Raw genomic sequence first — 15,774 nt, 5'->3', positions numbered from 1 at the left:
CGCTTTCCATTGGACAAACTTCCTTGTTGCTGGGGCCGTCGCCGTTGCTAGGGCAGCTTCCTCTCCTTCTTCCTTTCCTCCTCCTCCTCCTCTTGGGGCGGGGCTGAGGGGTGGGAGACGGAGCGAAGGAGCAAAGTGCGGAGGAAAGAGGGAGCGCGCTCCGCCAGGCACTTGGGTCCAAAGAGGGAAACGGGCAACCGCAGCAGCACCGAAGGAGGAGGCGGAGGCGTCCGAGGTCAGTAGCCCGCGGCTCGCCCAGGCTGCTTTTTCTCCCCCCTCAGGGAAGCTAGCCAGCCCTCCTGCAGGCGCCCTCCCCGCCCGGCGGGGCGCTCCTTATTTTGATAGCAGGAAGCGCGCGGGGAAAGCAGACAGCAAAGGTACAACAAAGAAAAGTTTCTCTGCGGGAAACTGCTGCTTCCCCAGCCGAGCCCCACCCCGGCCCCCCCTCCCGCCTTCCCACGCCCCCCCCCCCAGCCTCTCTCCTGCTCGGCTTTTCCCCTTCCTCCGGCAGCCCCTGCTGCTGCTGTTGCAGCTGTTCGGCGCCATAGTTGCTTATTGTTCCTACTTCTTTCTGTCCCAGCGCATCTGAGGCGCGGATCACGTATGCCCTCGAGCCTTTTATTTAGGAACCAGGCGAGGAGCTGGCAGGTCTGAATCCAGCCCAGTGTTCGCTGAGCTGCAAACAAGAGGGGACCCGCTCCCTCTTTTCTTTTTTTTACAGAGCGGAAGCGGACCGAGAGATCTTACTTCAGCAGCATGCAGCAAGTTTTCTCTGAACCCACCCCCCACACATGTGGCTTGGTGGTAGAGTTGAGAAATCTCCCCTTCACTGTCTGTTGTTTTTGTTCTAATATTCTTTCAGCTCATCAGACATGTGGCATCCTTCTGTGACTGGATATGAAAGAATTAGTGAAGTAGTGCTTAAAAAAACAAACACCACTCCCCAAACACCCATTAGTATGCTAGTTTCTGCAGAAGGGAAGGACTATAATCTTGTTTGTGAGTACCAAAGCAGGGGATGGTAGCTAAACTACTTTGGTTTAATTTGAATCGCAATTAAAATGTGTGATAATTGTGTATGCTGCACTTGAATTGATCAATAGCCCAATGGGAGTACTTGGCATATCGAAAGGGTTGCTTAATAATGCCATCTTGTCTGTTTCTGTAGTTAGCAATCTTGCCAGTTTTAAAACCTGAGTTTTTCCTGTCATAGGCTTTGCTTGGAGACCAAGATGGGAACATAGTAATTTATCACCCTTCCAGCAAAGACTTCATGGCAGCATTACCCATGAACTAATCCTCACTCAAATGGCTTAGATTAATATATGAAATTATGCTGTCAGTCTTAACAAAAAATGACTACAACAGTATCTGGAAAACGTTGCCAGTCTCGCAGGAATGCTTTAGATTTCCCTTGAAATTGGTGTTTTGCCTGAGGAGGAATTTTTGAATGTCATTTTGAACAAAATCTGGTGATAATTATTACCCAAGGAAGAACTACCAAAATCAATATGATTTTGGCTTTATGTAAAATTTCAGTGGTAACTTAAGAATTAGTCAGTTGGCCTGTGGATGGAGAAATTGGAAAGCTTGAGACTAAAGCAGTTGAATATTAATGTGAACTCTCACAATCATAAAGCAGCAGCACCTTTTTTTCTCAAAAAAGGAGGAAAACAAAGTCCATGAGAGTCAAAAGATTATTTTCCAACTATGGCGCTATACTGACAGTTGCAGATAGGCGCCTAGATCTTTTCAGCCTTGTGCAATTCATTGTATCTTCCTGTTAAAAGTGAAAATAAGAGTGTATGGATTGATAAACAAGGTTAAAGAGAAGTACAGTTTTCACAATAATAGGCTAGCTAGTTTTGCTTATCTATGTTCTCAGTCAAGTCTATGAAATTTGTCACTAGTGTCAAGAGCTCCAGAAAACATTTTCCATATTTATAATGTTTGTGGCTAAGTCAACATAAACAGATATATGTAGAAATAAAGCTCGTTAGGAGCAATTGACATGTGAAAACGTGCAGATCAATTTAGGTTGCATCTAGATGGCAGTTTCCTTTTGTGATTATTGCATCAAGTAGCAAATGGTAGAAAAGGCACCATAGCCAACAACTAGTGAAAGGGCTTTTATGTGATGCATAGTAGCCACTTTTATCATAGGCTTTCACAGCAACACATTTTGAGCAGATCCCATTGCAACAACTTCTGATTACGGGAATGTCTTGTGAGCCTACCATGTCAGTGGTGAGCAGGACCAGAGGCAAAAAATAGATGGAGCAATGAAAGTGACTCTTATCTTTGCACGGTTGGCTTCATTCCAGCCACATTAAAGTCAGAAAGGTGTCTATACACACACCTATAGGCTGGGTTTGAGCCCCACATTGGACAAAAGATTCCTGCATTGCAGGCAGCTGGACTAGATGATCCTCATGGTCCCTTCCGACTGTAGAATTTCATGATTCTGTAATGATCCCACATATAATGGGTAAAAAGACCAATCATGTCAGCTGTATTGTTACTGACTTTTCCTAGAAGCCTCATAACTTTATGTGCCCTTTAAAATGTTTCTTACCTAAGGGAGGAGGAACTTCAAAGCAGAATATCTGTTAACTTTCCTAGAAGCCTTTCTTTCATCCTTTGTAGAATGAGATCATCCTCCCCAGAGAGAGATGTATATTCTGCTTGACAGAATATGACATCAATGCATTAGCTAACCGAGATGAGGTAATGCTTTAGTACTCCAGTGAAGCTAGCTAGTAACTGTGTTGTCCTCCCAAGAGCTTCGATGCTTCAGTACGTTAGCATTGGTGTTGTGGAAAAGAAACAAACCGTCAGTGACAGAGCATATGTCTGACTGCACAAAATCAAAACAGATGTCTGCTGATGGATAGGTCTTTTTGTGGCCAAGTTGCTTAATTTTAACAGACTGTTGATTTTCAGGTATGGTGGTACCTTGGGTTAAGTACTTACCGTATTTTTCGCACCATAGGACGCACCGGACAATAGGACGCACCTTGTTTAGAGGGGGGAGAACAAGGGAAAAAAAAGCTCCCCCTCTCAGCAAAGCAGCAGGAGGCGCTGCGCAGAGAGAGGGTGAATTTTCCCCCTCTTGTTTTCCCGCTCTAAAACAAGGTGTTGTTTAAGGTGCATTCAGGCGGCTACCTTGGAAGCCTGGAGAGCGAGAGGGGTCAGTACACACCGACTCCTCTTGCTCTCCAGGCTTCAGGTTCCTTTCAACCTGCTCTTTGGGGCTGGCGGGGGGAAGCCCACCACCAGCCCCAAAGAGCAGGTCAGAGAGCAGCAGAAAGGCGCAGCGGAGAGGCTGCTGCCATAGTCGCACGTCACTTCTCCAGCTGGGAGAGGGTCGCGGGGCTATGGCTTCTTTAGCCCCGTGCGCGCTCTCCCGGCTGGAGAGGTGACGTGCGGCTATAGAGGTTCCTGCCATAGCTGCGCGTCACCTCTCCAGCTGGGAGAGGGTCGCGGGGGGCTGCTTTAGCCCCGTGCGCGCTCTCCCAGCTGGAGAGGTGACGTGCGGCTATAGAGGTTCCTGCCATAGCTGCGCGTCACCTCTCCAGCCGGGAGAGAGTCGCGGGGGGCTGCTTTAGCCCCGTGCGCGCTCTCCCGGCTGGAGAGGTGACGTGCGGCTATAGAGGCTCCTGCCATAGCCATGCGTCACCTCTCCAGCCGGGCGAGGGTCGCGGGGCTATGGCGTCTTCGCTCCATAGGATGCACACACATTTCCCCTTCATTTTTGAAGGGGAAAAAGTGTGTCCTATAGAGCGAAAAATACGGTAATTTGTTCCGGAGGTCCGTACTTAACCTGAAACTGTTCTTAACCTGAAGCACCACTTTAGCTAATGGGGCCTCCTGCTGCTGCCATGCCGCCGGTGCCCAATTTCTGTTCTTATCCTGAAGCAAAGTTCTTAACCTGAAGCACTATTTCTGGGTTAGCGGAGTGTGTAACCTGAAGCGTATGTAACCTGAAGCGTATGTAACCCGAGGTACCACTGTATAAAGTTATTTTTGAAGCAGTATTTTTTTTACCCTGTATTTGACTTTAAACCTGAACAGGTAGCCAAGTGTTGTAAATTGCTATAAACTACCCGTTTGCATTTCCCCTTAGTGGGTTTATTAAAAATGCCTAGCTTTCAGCTAAATTTATGCTCCTTCAGAATAATTATGCCTCAGGGTTGTATTCTCCTTGTCTGAGGGAAGTTGGGGGCAGCTCGTTTTTCATTTTCCTTTTCTGTTCTCTTGATACATGGGAGGCCACAATTTTATTTTCCAGAAGCTTTGCTTTCTCCTTGCATTGATTGGCATTAAAAAATTCTGATGATAACACTTTATCCTTTGTTTACAGAAACAACTATGGCAGACATAAACCATATTATGAAATCCTCACAAACTGTGACAGATGCAAAAAAATTCCCTGGTTCTGAAGGGTAAGTGGGGATTTTGACTATTGGTGTTGGTTGGTTCTTTGTGGTGGTCTTTTTCTTCTCTTCTAGCCACTGTAGGCTTCGGCTTTAGTTTAGATCTCCCTCAAAATATATGGAGTGTCCACCCCATAATATACCCATTCCTCCCATGGGCCTGGCACCAACTGATGGTGAGTTGTGACTCCTCCTTGCCATTAGCCATTATCCTACATGGAAAGACAAGGCAAGCAAACAGCAGTGAAAATGCAGCAACTCCCTGGACTTAATCTTTAGCCTGAAGCTTATGTAACCCGAGGTACCACTGTAATAAAAACATGAAATATTTTATTTGTTCCATTGTATTTATTTAATAGTGGATATTTGAGGGAACTGTTTATAACTAGGTTGTTGTTGTTTTGCTAGCAATTTCTCATTCAGCATTAACATTCATGCTGTTCTGAACTTGTGCAAAATCCAAAAGATATCAAATTTGCAGTATAATTGTATACATGCAAACTCAGAAGTCCTTTTGAATTCATTTGGACTTACTTGTAGGCAAATGTGTGTAGGATTGTAGCCTCAGACTGCTTTTTAAATTCAGGATCAGAAAATTGAAAATTTGAGAGAGAGAGTTTAGTTTTACATTGTGTTTTATTTTTTCCTTAGGAAGAGCATACCTATTAGCAAATCTGTGGACTCTGTGATACCGGCAGATGAGACTTACAGAATGGATCACCCTGAAATGGGAATGTGTCTTTTAGTCAACAATAAAAACTTCCATCCAGCTACTGGTAAATTTTTTTAAAAAAAACCCTTTCTCCCCTTGCCGGTAAGGCTTCCCTCCCTGTAACCTGCTTTAAACTGTCAAAAGTGAAATATATCTACTGCTTAGTCTTTTTCAAAGTTGGCTGTTGTTTGCTTAAGGAAGTCCGTAAGTTCAAACATGCCTAAACCTGCATAGGAGAGAGCTGTTGGTCTTAATATCAGGAGAGAGGAACTTGTGGCCTCCCAGATGTTGGCCTCCCAACTTCCATCAGCCCCAGGCAGCATGACCATTTGTCAGAGACGATGGGAGTTCTAGTCTCAAAACATGTGGAGGGCCACAGATTTCCAACACCCCTTTTAAATAGCAACGCTGTGCTTTAAGCACACAGTTAGGTGACTTCATTACACCTAAATGAAGCCTGACAATATTGTTCCTTTTCCTTCCAAGCTCGATAGAATCGTACCTTAGATCCCGAACGCCCTGCGGGTCTAACGTTTTGGCTCCAGAACGCCGCAAACCCGGAAGTGAATGTTCCAGTTTGCGAACGTTCTTTGGAACCCGAATGTCTGATGGGGCTTCCTTGGCTTCTGATTGGCTGCAGGAGCTTCCTGGAGCCAATCAGAAGCCGTGCTTTGGTTTCCAAATGTTTTGAAAGTCGAACGGACTTCCGGAAGGGATTCTGTTCAGCTTCCGAGGTACGACTGTACAAGGCTTTTTCAATACATGTTTTATTTATATACAAGTTTGGTCCTTCCATGGATCAGCAGGTGATGCCAAGTTCAATTGTTCATCTGCAATAAAACCAGTGCACCCATTGTTTCCATTCTTTCTGTGTTTACAGGGTGGAATGTCTTCCATAAATCCTGATATATTTCATATACGAACAAGTCTTCAGGCTCCAGCTGTGCTTTCCCATATTTTATTTTCATATAACTGAGCAGAATTTGCCTGTGGCATGCACTGTTTTCAAAAATTAAGTCAATGCAACTTATTTTCTTTTTTATCTAAAGGGATGGCATATCGCTCTGGTACAGATGCAGATGCTGCACATGTTGTAGACACATTCAGGACCTTGGGGTACACAGTCAAGCCTTATAATGATCTTACATGTAAGGAGATTATTGAAGTTTTGCATAATGGTAAGTAGTGATTTGGTGGATGATGTATTGCCTGTTGTGCCGAAATATAAAATATAAACTCTTGGGTTTTTGTGTTGTCTGCTCTTCTTAGCAATGAGGAACTGTGATATTAAATAATAATTAGAACACCTGGTGTGGCAGAAGGGTTAAGGGTCCCTTTGTGTAGCAGCAGGCTGCATGCACACCACTGAGTAGGAGGATCTGAAAGCATAGATTACCATCAAAAAGTCTGCTCTGACAGTCTTAAGACATCTGTTGGAAATGGGCAAGTCTAGATACAGTCCCCTCAACAGCTGGAGATCAGAATTGACCACCTTGAGGGAATGCATATGTGGACCAGGTCCATCATGGAACAATGTGTTTGCAGGCCCAGCAACAAGGTTTGGAAGTTGTGCCCCAGGTACTGCTTTCATGAACTCTCCTTAGGTTAAGATTTTAAAATTATATTTTAATTTTGCTTAAGCCTTAAGCAGTGTAATTGGTATTTCTAACTTGGATAACTTCAGAGTCTGAACTGGCAACTAAAAATATTCCTTCCTGATTAGGAATGTCAAGATTCTTCACTCAGGAAAATATTTCAGTCTAGACACTAAGCTCATTCTAGAATAGAAGCCACTTTCAGTCCTGATTTTGTTACCCTTTCATTTGTCAGACCCAACTTTCTTTAAATATTTCCACTTATAATGCTCTCCCACACTACTATTTGCTTTAATAAGATTCTTTTCAATACTCATTTATATAATAAGCCTGCTAATAACTACTGTCACTGCCTCCTACCTATAAAAAGGATTCTATGGCATATCAGCAGGATTTATCCTTCAGATATTAGTATGGCAAGAGCAGGGCAACGTTGGGGAGAATGTAACTGCATTCAAGCCTAAGGTAGCCTTACAGTTGCCACAAATTCATAGGAACGTTAAATTATCCTGTTACTATGCTGCTTATCCCAAAGAAGCTATATGATCGACAATGCTTGTCTCACTTTGTCTATTTGTTCGTTTGAGGGAAGCATTATTGTGCTTGAAGTTTTGCTATTGCCTAAAAGTTTCTTGTTGAAAAAATGTCAAATGAGTATTTGGAATTTCTGAATACTTAAACAATGTTTTCCCTCCACCTGGGTTTTTTGAAGCTGCCCAGGATGATCACAACAAGAGAAGCAGTTTTGTTTGTGTCTTGTTAAGCCATGGAGAGGATGGACTCATCTATGGTACAGATGGTCCTCTGGAGCTAAAAATGTTAACAAGTCTCTTCAGAGGAGACAGATGCAAGTCCTTGGCAGGAAAGCCAAAGCTCTTCTTTATTCAGGTAATTGTGCAAAATTGAACAGATGACAATACTGTGAAGACTTTCATTTTAAAAAAGTTTCTCAAAGATAAAAGGAAATGTTATGTCTGCATTATACTATTAAGCATAAGATCTATGGTTACATTTCTGGGAATATAAAATATATCCAGTGTGTCTGGTAGTGTTAATTTTTTGCTTTCTAGCAGTGTTAATATTTCAGTTTCCATACCATTCCTACTGCTTAGAGAGGATAGCAGCAATATATATATATATATATATATAAACTAAAAATTCTCTTCCTTAAAACTGGCCATTGAAACCCAAAAGGAAAATCTTAACAGTGATTTTAGAAAATGCACAAGCTTAGACACTAGGATCATAGTTGTGGAGCAGCTGCTAAGAATTATTCTTTAAGTTCCCTGCTTTTTTTGACTATGGTAAACAGATGGAAAATAAGAGAACTGCCCCAAATGCCATGATCCCTGTTTATTTTCATTAGGAAATGAGATCAGTATGATGATTTTGTATTTGTCATTTAATTTTAGGTCTCCTACAGAATAATGCATTAATAATGAGAACACATTACTTTATGCCAGGCTTCCTCAACCTCAGCCCTCCAGATGTTTTGAGACTACAATTCCCATCATCCCTGACCACTGGTCCTGCTAGCTAGGGATCATGGGAGTTGTAGGCCAAAAACATCTGGAGGGCCGAGGTTGAGGAAGCCTGCTTTATACTAATTAGTAAAAGCTTGTCTACTTGGACATCCTTCGGAAACATTAGTCAGGGCTTTCACTGAGAAACTAAGCATTTGACCAATGGCCAAAACTAAGCATTTGACCAATGCCTCTAAACCATAACCAATTCAGAAAAGCATTTCTTACTGTTTCAGTTTAGGTTGGTGGTTTTCTCACCTGTGACCACAGTTTTAGCAGAGTGCTCTAAAAGTGCTGTGAACTTCTTCTCTGACTCAGAACGGCTTTTCCATGTCACAAAACTGCAAAGTTCAACTTGAAACTCATACCTCATCAAGATTAGCATGCCTCCCCTTTCAAGGTGTGCATAAACGAGTCCTCTTATTCCTTGTTTGTGTTCATTTGTATCCGACTGTTGCCATTTTCAGTGAGCCAATAATGGTAATATTTCTGGCTACCATTTACTCTTCTGTCTTCCTTTGCGTAGGCTTGTAGAGGAACAGATCTTGATTCTGGTATTGAAACAGACAGTGGCACGGATGAAAGCACATGTCAGAAAATACCTGTAGAAGCCGACTTCCTATATGCCTATTCAACTGCTCCTGGTAAGATAAATGAATAAAAGATGCAGCCTTGTGGTCAAAATAAATCGATGGCTTGATGGCTTTATAACTTTTTATTTAATGCATCTCCTAGTCCAGGGGTCAGCAAGCTTTTTCACCAGGGGGCTGGTCCACTGTCCCTCAGACCTTGTGGGGTGCCGGACTATAAGACATGCCCCCCACGACTCTCCCCTCCCTTCTCCACAGCACCGGACGAGCGCCTTGTGGCTGCTTACCTGTGTCTTGCGAGCGGCAGGGGCTGGCGGCGGTGGAGGGACGATGAGTGGCGCACGAAAGGGGTCTGGAGAGGGGCTGCTTAAAATGGTGGGCCGCTTGAGCACTGCTGCTGCTGGCATCAATAAAGCCCAGCCCCCTTCCTCCTCTAGGCAGGGTGGGGAGAAGCCAGTAGGAGGGCGGGAGGAGGAGGCGGCACCGTGTGAGGGAGAGGGAAAGAACGCGCGCGCTGGCGATCCACGCGCCGATTCCCGGACCCTCTGCGGGCCGGATCCAGAAGGCAATGGGGCCTTAGTTTGTCGACCCATGTCCTAGTCCAACAAAGGTGCCTGAATACTTCTCCCTCTTTTTGTAAAACCATTTCATGTACAAAAATGTTACTGGCCCATCAACCCGCATGCACTAGCTAGATAGCCTAAGTGGAAAATATCTCCAAATCAACATGGCCATGTATGAAGATGGTTTTTTAATCTCAGCACTTCTCTTGGGGAATATTTGAGACTAAGGGGCGGTAGGCTTAACAGCAGAACAAATAAAAGTTGAATGAGATTAATGTGAAGCCCTTTACTAAACTGAATGAACACCCTTGTTCTGGGGCAAAGTTATCTAGTTGTGGTGGGGTGATTGTGACTTTAATCAGTTCAATAAAAGTAAGATTACTGCATTGCATGGACTAGATGATCCTGGGGTCCCTCCCAATTCTGATTCTCAAACATGATTAGCTTTTGTAGTCTCATTCTGAAGAACATTATATTTTATTCAATTCATTTTTTTTCCTTATAGGCTACTACTCTTGGAGGAACTCATCAGATGGCTCCTGGTTTATACAATCACTGTGCGGGATGCTGAAACAGCATGCTACAAAACTTGAACTTATGCAAATTCTGACACGTGTAAATCGCAAGGTTGCAGAATTCAGTTCTTATTCAAACAGACCAGACTTCCACGGAAAGAAGCAGATCCCTTGTATTGTGTCTATGCTCACAAAAGATTTTTATTTTCCTCACTAGCTTCCTACACTGTGATGTGAAAGCTAGCAGAAGAGCACTAGCGTTTTATATCATTTTTAACTCTTGACCCGATGTCCAGTCTCTAATACATAGGTTGTATTGAAATGTTATGACCTATGGAGTGGATTACTACAATCACTAGAATAGTGGGATCACTTGCTAGTTCAGAAATTCTAGTTTGGAAAATGAAAATATATGTAGATTTGCAGTTATGCTCTAACCTCATTGCTAAAATAGATTGAAGGAAGAGATCAACTATTACTGTCAAAATAAAGTATCAGTTACCGCAGACTGAAGAGCAGTAAAAGGTTACTTTTAGTTAACTTTGGTAACTGTTGCAGCCCAATCCTGGGGTTATTTACCTGAAAGCAAACTGTTGATAGAAATGGTATTCCCCCCACCCCCCAAGTCAATACCATTAGAATTGGAGAAATTAATGTCATGACACAAGTGTGCAGTTTTTCAATATGGCGTAAGGACTAAACTATTATCTTTCATATACAATCATGTAGCACAATCAAACTTGTGAGGTAGTTCTTCAGCCTTTTAGAAATGGCTATATGAAATGCTTTTTGAGCCTTTTCAAAGCTTTTTGACCACTATAAAATACCTTGAGATTTTTTTTTTTTTTTAAGAGGTGCTTCTTTTCTAATAGATGGCAAATGGTTCTTGGAACGCTGATCCTTACTGGATCCAGGCCTTAAAGCAGTTTTGCATGCTTACATTCACATTTCAGTTTAGGCAGGAGTGTTGTGCAAGTGGTAGTTTGTGAAGAGTATAAATTCAGCCTGCTCCTAAACACATTTTTGTGGTTCTTAGTTTTATTTATATATTCTATTTGATGATAAGAAGTATATGAAAAATGCATGTCCCATTTCCCAGTCCTCATTCTGATTCCTTTTTTAAAAAGCAGCATGTTTTAAAATACTAAGACTTAGAAGCAAGTATGTAAAATAGAAGTTCATCTTCACCTCAAAGTAAAATATTTCTTCGGCCCTTTCTAGCATGCAGATTCTTAACTACTTTCTTCATACAACTTTGTGTTCTGCCCGCATTGGCTCATTCTTAGCTTTCTTGACATGGCTCTTACAAGTCTGGGCTACGTGTCCCTGGTGACCTGTGCTTCCTTCCCCCTTTTTTTGAAGGTTGCTTCTATTTTCAGCTTATTACTCAGCTTTTTGTGCAGCTACATTGTCTTTATTATTTTTTTAAGACATCTGCCATTTTTCTTTCTCATCTGGAATCGTGAGTGATTGTGTCCTTAGTAACTCCTTTTTTTAAAAAAAACAACAACAACCCAACTTGTGCCTGTCTGGGGCTCTTTCCCCCAGTACTATATCTAGCTATGGAATCCCACCTAGTATTTCTCTGATACCATGAAAAACATCTTTCCTGAAATGAAAGGTTCAAGTTTTGCTACACTTTCTTCCACCTTTCCATATGTAATGTCATCATTACATACAGTAGTTACTTTCCCCCCTGAAGTTCTCACCACTTCCCTGCTGGTTAAGATCTAGTCGAGAATAGCCAACCCCTCGCTGCTTCCTCCACATTGTGAAAGAGATGGTTTTCAGCAAGGCATGTCAGAAATTGCATGATCTGTGCTTAGCAGAGTTTGTATTCCCACAGATACCAGGGCATTTGAAGCGTTATTGCTTCTTTGAAGCATCTGTAATTTGTTTCAGGACATGTTTCCTCAATCTTCCTTGGTATTGCAGTCTGTACTATACTCCAACCATGATGTTTTGCTTCTCTTATTTTTACCCAGGGCTTCCCACAGGGACTATCATGATCACTATCAGGGATTACTTTCTAGGTGTGCACATTTGATAGGTAATGCTATTCACCCTCCTTCACTCAATATGAACTTCTGTAGATTTCAAGTAGGCTTACAAATAAGTAAGTACAGGCAACATGGTAGTTAATAATTTATGCTAAACCATGGTTTTGCACAACACGCACAAGCAGGTTCAGTGAGCCTTGTTTTTGCAAGCACTCCCTTTGCCCCCTTCGCACATGGTCAGGAGGAAGAGTTTAGAAGCTTTTGCTTCCATTTTTGGTTAATGGGTTTGTTGCATCACTGAATTGGCAACCTGTAGCTAATGTTACTTATGCCAACTTTCAAACCATGGGTTACTAAGCTAGCTTGCATTAAACTATTCGTAGTTCATGTCAAACACAATTCTGGGTCTAGATGGCACAGCAAACCGCAGCTAACTAAAAGTGGAAGAAAAAGCATCTGAGCTCCTCTGCCATGCAGGGAGCATATGAGCCAAGGCTTGCTGTGCCTGTGCATGTTGTGCTCAATATTAACATGATAGTGAATGTCTTCAGGCATGGATAAAAGCTTGTGTTAGTGAACTTGTGGTGCTTGCAATACTTGGAGAAATTATTGTGAGTGTAACTGAGATAGCTGTGCATGTTTCGGGTTGAGACCTTTCATCTTGATCCAGATGGGAGATAATGTGCAGAAATAGGTTCTGCATGCATGTAAGATTTGCCAACAGCAAAATAGGAAATGGGAGCAAGTGGGACAGAATACAGCATTCACAGGTGTATGTGCATATCATGGCTCTTTGGAATATAGTCGCAGATCCACACTTCAATGTTTCTTGAAGTTTTGGTGTCCTTATTTAGCCATGGGGGCTCCTGGATTTGATCCATCCACCTACTCATCACCTGCTAAATAACTCTGAACTTTGAGAAGCAATCACAGCAGTGTGCTTCAAATGGCATAATATGCAATAGTTTCTATACATTTGAACTTATCGCCAGCTAAATAAATCAGTTAATTTATTCAGAAGAGTTGACTATGTCTCTTGCTTAGAGGCATGAATCTTTTAAAAAGAATAATACAGAGCAATATCTGAAACTACCCATCATTGCAAACAAGATTTTTGGCAAAGGTTTAAATCATTAGATATGATTAATTTATGTGTGTGACTGTGACTATCTTAACTCCTGTATGAAAACCTAATAAACCATGTGCATTGTATAACTAGCTTTGGTTACATTTTTATTTAAAAAAACCTAGACATTTAGAATGTCTTACAAGTTCCAGTTTCTCGGTCCTGTTTAAAGTGTATAGATAATCATATTAACCCGCATAGAAAAAAAATATTCTACAGGTAAAGTTTAAAGAACACTTGCCAAATACAGATGTGAACTATTAACAGCCATGCAACCTCCATTTCAGGGAATGAGTTGGCCTCAAAAGTATTGTTCCTCTTTAATGTCACTCTGCCTATAATTTAGTGTGGCAAAAGAGACATTGTTCACGTGTCATGTTAAACCATAGCTTAAACAGTGGTTAAGACAAACAGGCAGCATGCAGTAAATTCTCAACTTTGCTTCTGCCCCACTTGTGGCCATGACAGGACCAACGAGCGGAACTCAACAAAATATTTGCACTAACTCAAGGATTAGTGCTTGTGCAAGAAACAGGATCCCCCCCCCCTTCTCTCCTCACATGCATCCTGTGCCATCCCCCTATCTGCTCCTGGAAAGTTGGGAGAACCCCCCCCCCCCAAATGGATACAGGGAGTGTACAGAGGGAGTAGAGGGGGAGAATGTTCCATTAGGGACCCCTGACCATTAGGTCCAGTTGTGGCCGACTCTGGGGTTGCGGCACTCATCTTGCTTTATTGGCCGAGGGAGCCGGCGTACAGCTTCCAGGTCATGTGGCCAGCATGACTAAGCCGCTTCTGGCGAACCAGAGCAGCGCACGGAAACACCGTTTACCTTCCCGTCGAAGCAGTACCTATTTATCTACTTGTACTTTGATGTGCTTTCGAACTGCTAGGTTGGCAGGAGCAGGGACCGAGCAACGGGAGCTCACTTCGTTGCGGGGATTCGAACCGCCAACCTTCTGATCTGCAAGTCCTAGGCTCTGTGGTTTTCCCCACCGCGCCACCCATACATTGATGGAATGTTCACTTTAGCACTATGTTGAAGGCAATTAATATAAAAAAACTGCTCAAAACAAATAGTCACAATAGCAGAGTGGGTCGTAAAATATAGTTCTCAAGTATCAAAGGCAAAGTCTACCTCATCCATCCCAAAATTGCCTCCAGACACCAATTAAGCAGTTCCACAACCCTCCCGGGACGCGGGTGGCGCTGTGGGTTAAAGCCTCAGTGCCTAGGGCTTGCCGATCGAAAGGTCGGCAGTTCGAATCCCCGCGGCGGGGTACGCTCCCGCTGTTCGGTCCCAGCGCCTGCCAACCTAGCAGTTCGAAAGCACCCCTGGGTGCAAGTAGATAAATAGGGACCGCTTACTAGCGGGAAGGTAAACGGCGTTTCCGTGTGCGGCTCTGACTTGCCAGAGCAGCGATGTCACGCTGGCCACGTGACCCGGAAGTGTCTTCGGACAGCGCTGGCCCTTGGCCTCTTGGAGTGAGATGGGCGCACAACCCTAGAGTCTGTCAAGACTGGCCCGTACGGGCAGGGGTACCTTTACCTTTACCTTTACAACCTCCCTTCAGTCCAGATCTCCAATTTACTTCTCCAAGGAGTCTTCTAAGTGTCCTTATGTCCTGAAGAATCAACCAAGATTTTACACAGTATCCATTTTAAATATAATGGCAACTTTGATTTTTCTTCTTAATCTGGTCTCTTTGCAGTGCAATCCTATGAATACTTACTCTGAAGTCCCACCATGTTGGATGTTTATTCCCTGCCAGTATGTGTGCTGAGGACTGCAGGCTAGAATTGTGTATGAAAGCTGATTTCACACAATACTGCCCATATTAATGGTACATGCCTCAAGGCTGCAGGAGGGTTGGCTATAGGGCCCACCAGATGCATTTATTTACTTGATGTGTGACTTAATCCTGGAATCCAGATGTACTTGGAAGTGAGGGGAAACCCAACTAAAATACTTTCATTTACGTTTGCCAGTCCAACGACTGGAATTTCCATGGCTTTGATAAAAATATTATGTATACCTGGGACAGGGGTCTCTTCTTTCCTGGGTTATGCTGTAAAACTCCCTATAGACTGATGGTTTTATAGAAATAACACCAGCAATAGTCCAAAGGAATTTCACTGTACAGTACTGTATCATCTCAATCCAGACTACAGTGGTACCTCTACTTACATTCACCTCCAGTTACGTCTCCTTCGGGATACGTATGCGGGTTTCGCTGCACACGCATGCACAGAAGCGCTCTACCATTCCGTACACATGCACAGAAGTGGTTCCTCTGGTTGTGGAAACCTCAGGATCCGACCGGAGCTCCGGAACGGATCCCATCCACAAACGGAGGTACCACTGTATTATAATGTGCTATGTGGGCATCAGATCATTGCCACAGGGTGTCACTAGAGATAATGAAACAATTTGCCAAGGCTGAAAGCTGCTCAAGAGTATCTGATGTAAAACCAGAAGAACCCAACAAATCCTGATTGAAGTATCATCTAGAATATATATTTGCTTGGGAATAAGTCCCACAGAGGGATTTATTTCTGTATAAACATACAAAGGACTGTGCTGCAATCTGTGTACACACCATACATTATAAGCATGTTTCTCTCAAAGAATCCTGGGAACTTAGAATGTCGAGAGTGCCATAAATTGTAGCTGTGTGAGGAGTAAACTAAAGTTCGCAGTAAATGCATGGTGT

At 43.1% G+C, this 15,774-nt stretch overlaps 1 protein-coding gene across 3 annotated transcripts; it reads left to right on the top strand.

The window, feature by feature from the left end:
- Positions 1–107: 107 nt before the first annotated feature.
- CASP3 (caspase 3) lies at positions 108–13,150 on the top strand. 3 transcript variants are annotated; one of them, XM_083458451.1, is made up of 7 exons: positions 108–235; positions 4,364–4,445; positions 5,088–5,212; positions 6,198–6,326; positions 7,456–7,631; positions 8,793–8,910; positions 9,925–13,150. In XM_083458451.1, the coding sequence occupies exons 2-7, from the start codon at positions 4,372–4,374 to the stop codon at positions 10,149–10,151; spliced, it is 849 nt and encodes a 282-aa protein (XP_083314577.1). In that variant the 5' UTR covers positions 108–235; positions 4,364–4,371; the 3' UTR covers positions 10,152–13,150. The 3 variants fall into 3 exon arrangements, with proteins under 3 accessions (XP_083314577.1, XP_083314578.1, XP_083314576.1); XM_083458452.1 differs by lacking the exon at positions 108–235 and adding an exon at positions 246–377; XM_083458450.1 differs by lacking the exon at positions 108–235 and having other exon boundaries at positions 4,321–4,445.
- The last annotated feature ends 2,624 nt before the right edge of the window (positions 13,151–15,774 follow it).

This window comes from Podarcis tiliguerta (genome assembly GCF_965153285.1).
Source record: "Podarcis tiliguerta genome assembly, chromosome: 9".
NCBI classification, from domain to species: domain Eukaryota; kingdom Metazoa; phylum Chordata; class Lepidosauria; order Squamata; family Lacertidae; genus Podarcis; species Podarcis tiliguerta.
This window is presented reverse-complemented; position numbering and strand designations above follow the sequence as displayed.

What these genes read in the sequence shown, in the direction of transcription:
- CASP3 (XM_083458450.1), top strand. Translation starts at nt 4,336, where the DNA reads ATGATAACACTTTATCCTTTGTTTACAGAAACAACTATGGCAGACATA. An exon ending in AAACTTCCATCCAGCTACTG is followed by an intron (nt 5,213 to 6,197) that starts GTAAATTTTTTT and finishes TTTTATCTAAAG; the next exon opens with GGATGGCATATCGCTCTGGT. An exon ending in TATTGAAGTTTTGCATAATG is followed by an intron (nt 6,327 to 7,455) that starts GTAAGTAGTGAT and finishes GGTTTTTTGAAG; the next exon opens with CTGCCCAGGATGATCACAAC.